The 13,222-nt window shown below is 24.6% G+C and overlaps 2 protein-coding genes across 3 annotated transcripts in view; one reads left to right on the top strand and one right to left on the bottom strand.

Annotated features, from left to right (window-relative positions):
* The window catches only part of LOC114120405 (beta-galactosidase-like), a 38,982-nt gene extending 34,097 nt beyond the window's left edge, over positions 1-4,885 (bottom strand). The window contains exons 1-2 of one of the 2 annotated variants that reach the window (XM_027982289.2): positions 4,727-4,885; positions 4,420-4,586 (exon numbers count right to left, since the gene is read on the bottom strand). In XM_027982289.2, coding sequence (XP_027838090.2) covers positions 4,420-4,586; positions 4,727-4,789 — 230 coding nt within the window. In that variant the 5' untranslated portion in view covers positions 4,790-4,885. Of the gene's footprint in view, positions 1-3,498; positions 3,637-4,419; positions 4,587-4,726 lie in introns of those variants that run through there. The other variant, XM_027982288.2, reaches the window with a different exon arrangement.
* Positions 4,886-5,900: 1,015 nt separating this feature from the next.
* Positions 5,901-12,679, top strand: LOC114120403 (peroxidase-like). The gene is made up of 12 exons (XM_027982286.2): positions 5,901-6,082; positions 8,226-8,605; positions 9,126-9,320; positions 9,707-9,882; positions 10,102-10,297; positions 10,363-10,560; positions 10,889-11,021; positions 11,081-11,231; positions 11,304-11,483; positions 11,689-11,887; positions 11,979-12,081; positions 12,147-12,679. The coding sequence occupies exons 1-12, from the start codon at positions 6,033-6,035 to the stop codon at positions 12,217-12,219; spliced, it is 2,034 nt and encodes a 677-aa protein (XP_027838087.2). The 5' UTR covers positions 5,901-6,032; the 3' UTR covers positions 12,220-12,679.
* The last annotated feature ends 543 nt before the right edge of the window (positions 12,680-13,222 follow it).

Raw genomic sequence — 13,222 nt, 5'->3', positions numbered from 1 at the left:
TCAGCGATAACATTTTAGCACGCGACAGTTCAGCGATGATATTTCAGCGAACGATAATACAGCGCATACGACATTTATGCGCAAGAAAAGTCAGCTCTACGATATTTCAGCGCACGACAAGTCACTTTTTTTTTATAATAAATTATAAACTTAATTAATTAATATAAATGAATTAAACCTAATAAATATAATAAAATACCAAATCAAATTATGTTAAAAAAATATATTGTTAGATATTGCTAAATGCATATTATATTATAATATAAATCACTTATTTAAATTTAGATTGTGAACTATATAATTAATTAAACCTAATAAATATAATAAAATACAAATAAATTTTGTTAAAAAAATATAATGTTAGATATTGCTAAATGCATATTATATTATAATATAAATCACTTATTTAAATTTAGATTGTGAGCTATATAATTAATTAAACCTAATAAATATAATAAAATACAAATAAATTTTGTTAAAAAAATATAATGTTAGATATTGCTAAATGCATATTATATTATAATATAAATCACTTATTTAAATTTAGATTGTGAGCTATCCCTTGTAAATAATCATTGATTGGTCGGTTTTCAAAATCATTGCATATACGTAAAATTTTTTTTGCTGTATCTTTATATTTAATTTTTTTTTGTGGTGCATCTCCAGCAATAAGTTGCTCGATAGCCATCTTATTAATACTTTCTTCTTTTTTTAAACAATTGATAAATTTCCATAAAGTTGGATGTGAAGACGTTAAAAGAGCAGAAAACCCATTATGCCAGACTTCAATATTGTTATTGGTTCTTGGGAGATCATCTTTCAAACGGTTAAAACAATTCCAAATATCAATTGAAAATAAGGGAGATCTTCGTTTTCCTCTTCTGTCTAAACTTCCAATCCAAGTACATTCAAAGTATGAAATTAGTGGAGACAACAGTTCTTCGTTATTTGTATAAAATTCATTTTCTAAAAGACCTTCAAAATATTCTATAACCTTTTCTGTTGGAACGAAAGCAAGAGCAGCTAATTTTCTCAATTCCAGAGCAAATACAGGATCACTACAATATTGAGTTGAAAAACCATATTCTTGTATATGCCTCCATATGGCTTGACTTAAATGGAAAAAACAACCTTGAATTTTTGTTTGTGGAAATTCGGTTATAATAGAATTCATTACTGCCTTTTCGAAGTCAATCAAAAATGAAGTAGGATTTAAATCTGGTTTTATTAATTTTAAATTACGGAACATTGCAGTATAAGTGCTTTCTTTTTTGTCTGGTAACAATATATATACCAATGGTATGACATTAGAAAATTGTGTTGTATGTATTGTATATAATTGATAAAATAAATTAGGACACGATGAAAATGTACCGTCAGCAAACCAGTGTTTTGAATATGTCAGAAGATCTAAATTTTTCCAGGTCGAAAAAATTAAAATTATATCATATATATATTATGTCTGTTATAATATTTTTAATATTAAAAAAAACACCAAACGTTATATAGGTATATTAAAATCTATCAACCTGTGAAGAGCCTTCTCCAATAATTGCACGAGTTGTCAAACTGTTTTCCTTCTCAAGAGTTTTGATTTTTTCGACCGTTTTTCTTGCTTGAATTTTAGCAACGTCTGATAAATGACTATGGTCTACATATTTTAATATATCATCTAAAATTATTTAATATACAATTTATAATTAAATATTATTAAAGTATTAATTATTATTAGTACTTACTATCCAATGAATGTACCCGTCCTGGGCAATTTTGATTTTCATTGCACCTCCAAATTATTTTATTTTCATTTCGTCGGTCCTGTCTATGACTATAATTATTGTATATTAATTAATAATTGTTTTCCTCTTTGACTTGTTATGTATTGTAAAGCCATAATTATATTATATAGTTTATAAATTCAATTAATAAATTATAATATACACTATTTTGAATATTGTCCAGCCGTTGTACACTAGTCACTAACCACAGTTGCACTGTTGCAGATATCAGATATTGCACTAAATTATTTTATGCTAGTTATATCAGATTATTTCGATTATCTAGGTAATAACTACTGCTGCTGCATCGATAACAGTATAAATCGATTAGACATAAATATAATATTTGTTGCGCTGAATCGTCGCGCGCTAAATTGTCATATGCGCCAATTTGTCGTGCGCCAAGATGTTGTATGCGCTTAGTTGTCGTACGCTACATTTACCGCGCCCAATTAACGTGCGCTGAAATAACCACGCGCAATTGACGGTACACCCTCCTCTCAGAATCGTTTATCATACTCAATGATATATTATTAGTATAATCCTCCTTCTTAAATATTTTCATAGTTCTCCAAATACAAAAGTTAATATTAATTAATTGAAAATGTTTAGTGAAGTTAAAATATTAAATTTGTTTTCATCCTAACTAGTTAGGTACCTATGTCGTTAATTGTATACCTATCTAAGTTAAAAAAGTAATTTATTTAATTCGCTGTTAAAAGAAACTTAACTTTTTTGAGTTGATATAAAAATAAACTATAAAGTTAAAATAGAATAATAATTTACTGCTTGGTATTTAAAATTTGTCGTCTTTCAATATTAAACGATATATTTATAATTTATTTAAGAACGATAATAAAATAAAAATATATGTAACTTAGATGATAGATTATATTATATATTTTATTTCATAAAACTGAAATTTGGTGAATAAAATATGAAGTAAATATATATATTTATGCATATTTATTATTTTTTGCTTAAAAATGTAAACATTTAGAATGAAAGTGGAAAAATAAGTTCATGATTTCCTAATCTTCTGGCTTATTTGGTTCTAGTTGTACCTATGCTAATCAAGTAAATTGTTGTATAACTCACTTAAACATTTTTAATTTTTTAGAATTATTAATTTAAATACAAGATTTGAAAAATCAATACAATACTTTTCATAAGTACTTTAATGGAATTGAAAAAATCATAATAATCGTTATTAAGTCACATGAGTTTTTGAAGAACATTTGAATTTAAAATGTTGATAACATTTGGTATTAAAGATTTATCTTCGTAAGATTTGTTATCTCATATTATATGACTTAAAATAATAATAAAAAAAAATTTTACGTAGAATCTTGAAAAATAAGAAACTTAAATTATAATTTCCTATATACATTAAAATCTTCAGAATATTAAGACTAGTTTAAGCTATTTTTACTTATCACAAATCTATTGACATCATTCTACAGTACATGGTGACATGGTGTATCGACTTAAAAGTCTAGAGTGTCATAGTCGAATATTTATTGGTCCAATTGCTGTACAATAATCACTTTGAAAAAATTATCAAAAGCTATGGCGCTGCACTAATATAATAATATGAAAAACACATTAAATAAACTATATAATAATTTAGTCTTCATGGTAACATTGTCATGTCGAGAAAATGTTTGTGAAATTTGAATATTTCAATTCCACATAAAGTATACAATAATGATATACTTACTTAATGGTTTTGAAAACGCTCGTTCGACGTTACGTCATATTCACTAGGTACTTATGTTATAATTGAATTTTTAAACTTTAAAACATTACTAAAATAATAATTTTTTTCACAACTAATAAAATCAATGATCTATCAGACATAAAATAATAATGATAATATTATATAATATATAGGCATTACGTTTCAAGTATAGTTACAATAAATGATAATTATAATATATTAATTTACTGAAATACCCAGAAACTTATTGAGATATTCCGTACTGTTTAATTACTGTTTATAATTACGATGTTTTTTATTACACTGAATAAAGATTGTATGGGTATATTATAACTCGACCCATATCTTTTTTTTATAGATTACAATTAGCGAAGGTAAAAATAAACTAAAATATCCTATTAAAAATGAATCTGCTCGCACAACATTAGCAGTCAGTAATACAGGGTGATTTTTTTTTAACAGTGAATACTCATTATCTCAAAAATATTACTGTTATTAAAAATATGATTTTACATAATTTATATTCATTTCAATAAAATATTAAAAATAAAAACGATTTTTCTCACTGTTTTACCGTTATCATTTTCAGGTATAGTTTTTAACAACAACATACATTTTTTTTTTAATATAAAAATATGCAAAATAACTTTTTGAGAATTTCGATGTCTACAAATATAGTTTTTTTTAACAAGTAAACAATTAGTTATAACTTAAAATGTTTGTAACATTACCGAGAATTTGATGTAGGTAATAATTTTTTTTTTTTGCATCAATACGAAGCGAATTTTGTATGAAAAATGTGTTTGAAAAAATGTAAATCTAACTATTCTTATTTTTTTTAAATAAAATTTTTAAAATCCAATATAGCATTAAAATTTTTCAAACATACATCCATTTTTTTTTTAATTTGTGGGTACTTACAACGATATTGCATTAAGACCGGCAGATTTCATTTTGCGTATACGATCTCTCCAATAGGGTTTAGGCACTCGAAAATAATGCATTGATCCCGAAACATATCGAAATGCATTGCCGTCTTTGATGAATTCATTTCTTTCGTAGTCCACATAGAACCTCCTGTCACTATTCTAAAAATTAATAAAATACAATAGTAAATTATAATTATTTTTACTGTTTATTTATATATTTATTGTTTTTTCTATCTAGTAGATTATGTTAATAATAGCTTATTTTTAGGTAAAAGAAAATAATTCTGTAAAAAACTTACTACACATTCAAAGTTAAATAACAATAATAGCGCTAAAGAACAATACACTGAAATTGTAAGCATTATTATAATATACCTATTATAAAAATCATTAGATAATCACAAACGTTCAATAGGAACTGCGTTAAATTTTCACTAGAATGACTATCTTATAGTGAGTTATTAAATATGTGGTCATTACGAAATAGCACAAAGAGTGGGAATATTGTAAACAGATTGATTTTTTAAAATTTAACATTATTCCATAACGAAACTCAGGTTCTGGAAATAAAGACAATGAATATAAAATTGTATTAGATTGAATGATAGAGTTGAAATAATAATTTTCATGAATAAAATATAACATACCTAAACATGAGATTTTTAAATTTTCAATCGAGAGTGTTATTTGAATACGTAATATCAAAATTAATTGTTTTATTTTGACTTAATCTAATACACTTAAAATTATTGGTGGTCAAATTTGCAGGTTTGATTGATTTATATATATATATAGATTCATCAATGTTAATTTTTAATAAATTATTAACATTTCAGTTTGAAAAAATATATAGATATTAGTTCACTAAGTAACTTCAATTTATTATGTAATATATAGTGATGTTAAAGTGTTAGATAGATATGATAACATATTTTATCAAAGACCTATCAAGTGTAATGTATTTAATTGTTTTTATAAGACAGAAAAAACAAATTGCAATTTTATTAATTTTTTAACAAAAAAAAAATTGTTTATTTAAATTATTGAGGAGGTGTTTTATAAATACATTTATAATATAATCTGTATCAAAGTAATGATATCAATAGTTTGTATCAAACTTGGTTTAATTGTTGAATTGATTTTCACAGTACTTGATTTGGTTATATTAAATTTTTAATATTTTTTAAATAATAATAATCTATAATAAATGTAAAAATTTTAATAACATAAAAATAAATTATTCACGATGTGGCCAACAATGGAAAATCGGGCATTATACCACCCCTCAAAATTTTGAAAACTAGACAAGTTCATTTTCTTTTTCACTATACGATTTTAAATTGAACTGGCCTTGTGTACCAATTTTATATCGTTCATCAATAAATCAATTTATTTTTATGGTATTGTACCCGCCTCTATAAATATAATTGTTTATGTAAAACATATTATCATATTAGATGTGAACCTGATAGGTATAGCGGACTATGGAAGTACGTAATTATGTAATATTGCCTACATACTCTTAAATGTTTCGTGCAGGTATAACAACACATTTTCTCTAATTCAGTTAAAATATGTAATTCATTCCGATCGGTTTATTTTAAAATGGTTAATATTTTTAAAAAGGTCGATAACTCATCGCCGTTTGAAACTGAGTGAGTATTGTCTGTAATCTTTATTTTAAATTACTATTTATAACGTCATATATTTATTATATAGTTAAATAAAATTTATAGGATAAAAAACACCCAGCTAGTACCTATCGAGAATTCATATAGTGCACAGAATTTATTAAAAATACGTCGATTAAATTATAACAATAAATTATAATTTTGATGCCTACATATTATAATTTGTATGAAATCTGTTTTTCATTTTAAAAGTAAACCTATAGCTGTACGTTTTATATTTAAATCACCAAATCTTTCTGATTATTTATAATATTTTACTAGTTAAGTTGAACTAGTAAATATTGTCTTCACTTCTATTGTTTTTTCTTTTCTTTTAAACGATAAAGTCAATATGAATCATATTATAAGATCTTTATATTTTCTACGTGTTTTAATCGTAAATTTAATTTAATTTAATTTTAAGATATCACTTATAAACAAATATCGTGTACGTATTAAGTTGTTCATATAATTTCAAATATTCTGATTACATGCAATTAATTTTTCTTCTGTTTATACTTATAAAAAAAATCATTGTATATGAGTATACATAATACGTATCGATGATTTTTAATATTAATAGAGATAAGTTACTAATGAAGTAGACGCTCCTTGGTTATGGTATAGTAAGGAAGGAGGAGGAGCTTAGTTTGCCTAATATTTTTATAGCATCTCCAAGTATATGTTAAATAATAAGTCAAGAAATGAAAAAAAATGTTTAAAAATGAGTTGTAAAACTGTTTCTCGAATTTGGCTATTATCAATTTTGAAAAAATAGATATGTTGTCAGTTTTTATTGAAGAATAATGATGTATTGGAATTTTTGTAACACATTGAGCACCTACTTTCTTAAAATATTGTCAATTATATTACACTTGTTTCAATATGCGTCGCAGTTTACAATACAGAAAACATTCTATGAATTATAATACATTATAATACATATATTAGTGTTAAATCGTTTGTATTGCATAAGATATATGTTATTGGTGTACAGATGGGAAGTAAAATAATATCCGTCAAATAATAATAAAATAATATAAATAAAATTAATGAATAAATTAAAACAATAATAATAACCATGTATAATAAAATAATTATTTAGCGTCAAAACTCAATATTCTTACTTCAACGGATGAATATGTATTACGTAGCTAATTTAGCGTTTAGATGTTGTCATTATTTAATCATTATATTAATATATTATCTATTCCTTCACCAGAGCTAGGCATTCTTCAACACTATGTCTGATAGTTTTACCTGTCACTATTCTCAGTTTATTTATAGAATAATTAACCAGTTAAAAGCAGAAAATATTGCAATTAGATATTCAAAACCTGTAGCTAAATGGGAAATTTACAAATATAATTAATGATGTATTTCACAGGCGAAATACGTAAATTCGTTAAATTAAAATGTGTAACAATAATCAACATAGTGCTATCAAATATTTCGATATTAGTTAGGTACTTAAGAAAATAAAAATAATTTATTCAGTAATCTCTGAAATGTCAGGTGTCAAATATAATTTGACGCCGTGACCTGATCGCATAATATTATAAAATATACCTATGTTATTTAAAATTCGATTAATTCTGATTAAAATGTTATACCTACTTGGTTCTAATAACATAATTTGAATACATAACTTAAAAGTCAAAATTGTAATTAAAGATAATTAGAGAATCAAATATTTAGATATTATATAATATTATCTATTAATTATTATTTATTATATAATAAATTATATAGATAGGTAACTAACTTCTATAAAAGTATGCGATTATTAATGTTTTTAAAATAAACCAAATTAAATCTTAAATTGCAGCGAATTATGAATATTATTTTTATGATTTAGTATGAATATTTTTAAAAATATTTCGGTTTTTATTAATTACTCCCTTTTGATATATTAGCTGAATAGAGTTCAGTAGGTACTTAAATTAGCCACTTATAATTAATATTAATAGTAAGTTACTAAACTAACCTAACATAAAAAGTTCAAGAAACGAAAAAATAAAATCTTACGTTTATAACTATGATAAGTAATATGTACTTAATTGTTTCTTAATAATATAGGTAAATAATTATGTAATAGAAATAAAAAATAAAAATATTTATGTTCTAGTCCGTTACTAAAACCCAAGGCAGAAAAACAATCATTTTGGAAGAAACCATGGTTTACCCTTTTTATAGTAATATTAATAATTGTTATTACTGCAACTATTATAGTATACATATTTTGCCATAAAAATGGTTCACCAAATACCAATAGTTTTGTCGGATTGGAGGCAAATGCTGCTATATTTAAAGCACATCCAACCTCTAGGTTGTCAAGCTTAGCTACAACTAATGAAGACTACTTCAAACAATGTGCCCCAGTTGTTACCTGTAACCCAAACGATAAATACAGGACATACAATGGTTCGTGCAACAATTTGCAGAACCCTAGCTGGGGTGCAGCATTAACACCATTTTACCGGCTGATGAATGCCGAGTTCGATGATGGTAATTAACGATAATTATAATAAATATTAAAAAAAAAAAAAACCATTTGGTATCTATTTGTTTTACTAAAAATACAATATAAGTATTCATTTTTCTCTAAAAACTATCATTTGGAGTTAATTTATCAAAATAAATAAAACCACAGTAAAACTAAAATGTATAAATCTGCTCAAACATATACACTCACACTCTGTTAATTAATTTTTTGTTTTAATTAACTATTTTAAAATATTAACTGGAAAATTTAATATCGATTAATTACAATAACGAATTCATTTCACATGATATCATTTCAATTTTTAATATCAAACCAACAAATAATACCACTTTTAGCTTTTATATTAGCATTTAAAAAATGAGGTACATCTTAATTATTATCAATATTTATAGTACCGATACATTTTTACATTTATTGTACACTTTATTTAAGTATTAAGAATTTTAATTGTTAAAAATTTTATCGTATTAGGTATAAAGTATAAATACTAAGTTTAAAGTTTGATGTGTTGATTTTATTCAGGTAATAATACGTTTAGAGTTCAATTGGACGGAAAACCATTGCCTAGTGCTAGGCTAGTAGGTTTAAAATTATTTTATATGAGAGAAATCCATAACTTTGATCATGCCAATAATGAGTTATTAGTTCCATGGGGACAATTTTTGACACATGATGTATCGTTTTATCCTGATGATATTCGAAATGCTACTACTCCAGGTATTATTTAAATTACTAAAATATATGTATATTCATTGTATTCTTTGAATTACCGTATACACAAAAATTTAATGTTTGTAACAAATTATTTTACAGTCATTTTATAATAAAAATATGTAAATGTAAAAATACAGCAATCACGTTATAAAATTAGTTAGAAAACAAGTTAATTGTAAAGACGTATATTATGTTATGATGTACATTGTACATATTATATTTTCATGTATACAAAGATACAAAGAAGTTTAGTATGATATACATTTTACATATAAAAAAAAACCAATTGTTATATATTTATACCTACATAAAAACATAAACTTAGAAACTGGTATTACAATAATTACACACCTTATAATATGTCTTATTTTGTGTGATTGTAATTTAAGCTGATTTGGATCATTGTTTTGAAAAAGACAAAACCAAAATTCCTTTTGAATGTTCAACCATCATACCAATAGCAGCAGACGACCCAGTATATGGCCCATACAATGTATCACTGTTTAAATTTGTTCGATCTATGCCTTCTGTGAATTTTAGTTGTCCACTAACACCCAGAACTATCGTAAGTATTCAAGTAGCTAGTCATTTATTCAAATCATTATAAAATATTTAGAGAAAAAGCTACAATTTTATTAAATCAATAGTACTTGCATAAAGTATACTTATTCTTTAAAATTATAATTTCGTTTAATACATATTTTTTTTGTTTTACATTATGCGATAATAGTTAATGACATCATTTTAGTCTATCAATAATTTAAGAATTTAAAAATGTTTTTAGCTCAATAGAAATACACAGTATATAGATGCATCTCACGTATATGGTTCAGACGAAAAAATAGCTGATGGTCTTCGAACATTTGAAAATGGTAAACTTCGGTCACGGATATTAGAAAACGAAGAATATTGTCCACAGAACCCTGATTCAGAATTTAAAGATGGTCCGTTAGGAAAATCTAATATTCAATTCGCTGCAGGTAATTTAAACTAAAAAATATAATGTTGTGTAAATCATCAACCTATTAAATTGATTTTTTTACAGGCGATAAAAACGTCAATCAGAATTTGGCTATTGCATTGTTTCAAAATTTATTTTTGAGATATCACAACCATTTGGCTGATGAACTTCATATATTAAACCCATCATGGTCCGACGAAAGAGTTTACCAAGAAACTCGCAGAATCGTTGGTGCAATTATACAAGTTATAACATATGATGATTTCTTGCCAATTATTCTAGGTAAAACAAACATTTTATTGCTTAGTTAAAATAAAAAAATGAATTAAACCATCACATTTTAATTATACAGTAAAACTTTGATAAGATGGAAACCTCGTCGATAATTTACCGTAATAAATAAAATTATAAACATATTAAATTTTGAAAACTAATACAAAACTGCACATACTATCCATCTACGTATTATAACTGGAAGTAATTTAAAGCGTAAATGTTATTTAGTATTTATTATATATTTAATAATCACTAAATAAAATAATACAATATTATTGATTAAGATACGATAAAATTAAAGGCTCAAGTTATTTAAATATATTTTAACATTTAGGAGACGAATACATGAAAGAGTATGGACTGACCGGACAGACTACCTATGATCCTTCAATTAATTCAGCATTAGCACAAGAGATGACAAGTGGTGCATTTCGAGCTGTCCACAACATTATTCCCGCTAAATTCAAGTATTATTTTTAAGCCATGAAATAAAACTAATTATCTACTAACTTATCATGATTATCAGCTTTATAAGTGCAAACTATTCAGTCGTTGATGAAGTAGAGCCTTCCAGAATATTACTGCAGCCAGACTTGCTTGTAGGAAATTTCGATAACATGCTACGAGGGTTTTTGGAAACGCCAGGCCGTGCTGTACAACCATCTTACAATAGTCTGGTAAAATTATGAAATAAAATATTTTATTATTATTATTATTATTATTTGTATAAATATGTATATTAATTTCAGATTACGAATATCGTGTTTAAAATACCAAATTTAAATGGATACTCAGGATTTGATTTACTGTCTTACGATATTCAAAGAGGCAGAGATAATGGACTTCCACCATATAACAAAATAAGATACATTTGTGGATTAAAAAAAGCAAATACATTTAACGACTTATCTGATTTAATTTCTCTGGAGGTAAAATTATTACGTACAATTTTTTCATAGATTTATAACACAATCGACATTATTATTAAATTTTCGATATGGGTACTTGGAATAAATATAATATTTAATAATAAAATAATTCTATTTCATAATATTGGTTTATATTCAAGTTTTTACGGGTTTTTTTAATATGATACAAAAATTGTTTTTTTTTTTATAAATTATCTTCTTTTAGGATATTGAAACTTTGAAATCGTTATATTCAACTGTACATGACATAGACTATATTGTTGGTGCACTATTGGAAAAACCCAGAAACGGTTCAATGGTTGGCCCATCAACTGCGTGTATAATTGGAGACAGTTTCTACAGGTTTAAACATGGTGATCGTTTCTTTTATGATATTCTAGGACAACCAGGAAGCTTCACCCCAGGTATAGAAAAATAAACATGCACCTTTTACATAAATATTATATTATAACAAAAATCAATCGTATTATAATTTTTTTTTTTATGTACTTATAGCACAAATTGAAACATTGAAAAAAATCACCCTTAGTCACATTATGTGTACATCATCAAACTTGGATCACATGCAAAAGAAATCATTTAGATTTGTTGACCATAAGTAATTTTTTTTCCTAAAATAATAATAAATTGTATTGATACTAATATGTCTTCTAATATTATTAGGTGGATGTCAAGTATTAAGTATAGCTGTAAATCATATAAGCTGGACTTATCGCCATGGAAGGATTTTTCATAAAAATTGTATCATAACATAACATACTTTTGATGTAATCGTACCTTTTTTTAAATATCAATGATTGTACAATAACTAAAATTTTAGTATAAAAATATTAAATAATTTGTTGTCCTTCTCCAAAATATACATTTTAAATCTCAAAACACATTTATAAAATATTTATAAATATATATAATAAAATAGTGCATTCAAAATATTACAGTTAATACATTTTCTACATTAAATTCCAAGTGGTGTAAGAAATATATCATCTATAACAATGTTATTTTTTAGTTTGAAATACTTAGTTTTATTAGTTATTGTTGTGAGCATCCATTTGATGGAAAAAAATAAATTAAAAAAAAAACACACATCATTGTAAAATCAATACATTCATTACTTCGTTCAGAATCTAATAAAATTCCTAACTCCTGTATACTATGTAATCCAATCTCAATAAAATATGTTATACATTTTGTAATTTATCATTGTATCTAAATGTGTATTTAATAAAAAAAACATATATTCGAAAACATGATCCACGGCGATATGAATATGCAATATAGGTACATTAAATTTCGATTTATATTATAATATTGATATATTGTCATTTTTCATTGACAAAACTTATAAGTTATAATAACTCATAATGGTGAATAGTGAATAATCAATATTACATGAAACTCTTTGAATATACAATTTTCAAAAAGATCTTTTGATACTTATTGTATTACTGTTGTGTGGAATTTGTTTGTACCTACATAAAATACAGAATTAGGTAGGTACTTGCTTGATAATGAAAATCCCAGGTACAATATGTATAATACAAATTTGTAATTGTTTTATAATATATTTAAAATCTCAAGACACATTTACTTTTGATACTAGTTTTCGTATTTAGTTTTAAAAATATTGAATTAATGTTCATTTATCATTTATTTTGTATAAGTCTTTGTTAAATTGAAGTCTATACATATAATATATTTCACTCTAACCCGTTAACTCGCCATCAATAAGGTTATTT

The sequence above is a fragment of the Aphis gossypii genome, chromosome 2 (assembly GCF_020184175.1).
Source record: "Aphis gossypii isolate Hap1 chromosome 2, ASM2018417v2, whole genome shotgun sequence".
NCBI classification, from domain to species: Eukaryota; Metazoa; Arthropoda; class Insecta; order Hemiptera; family Aphididae; genus Aphis; species Aphis gossypii.
This window is presented reverse-complemented; position numbering and strand designations above follow the sequence as displayed.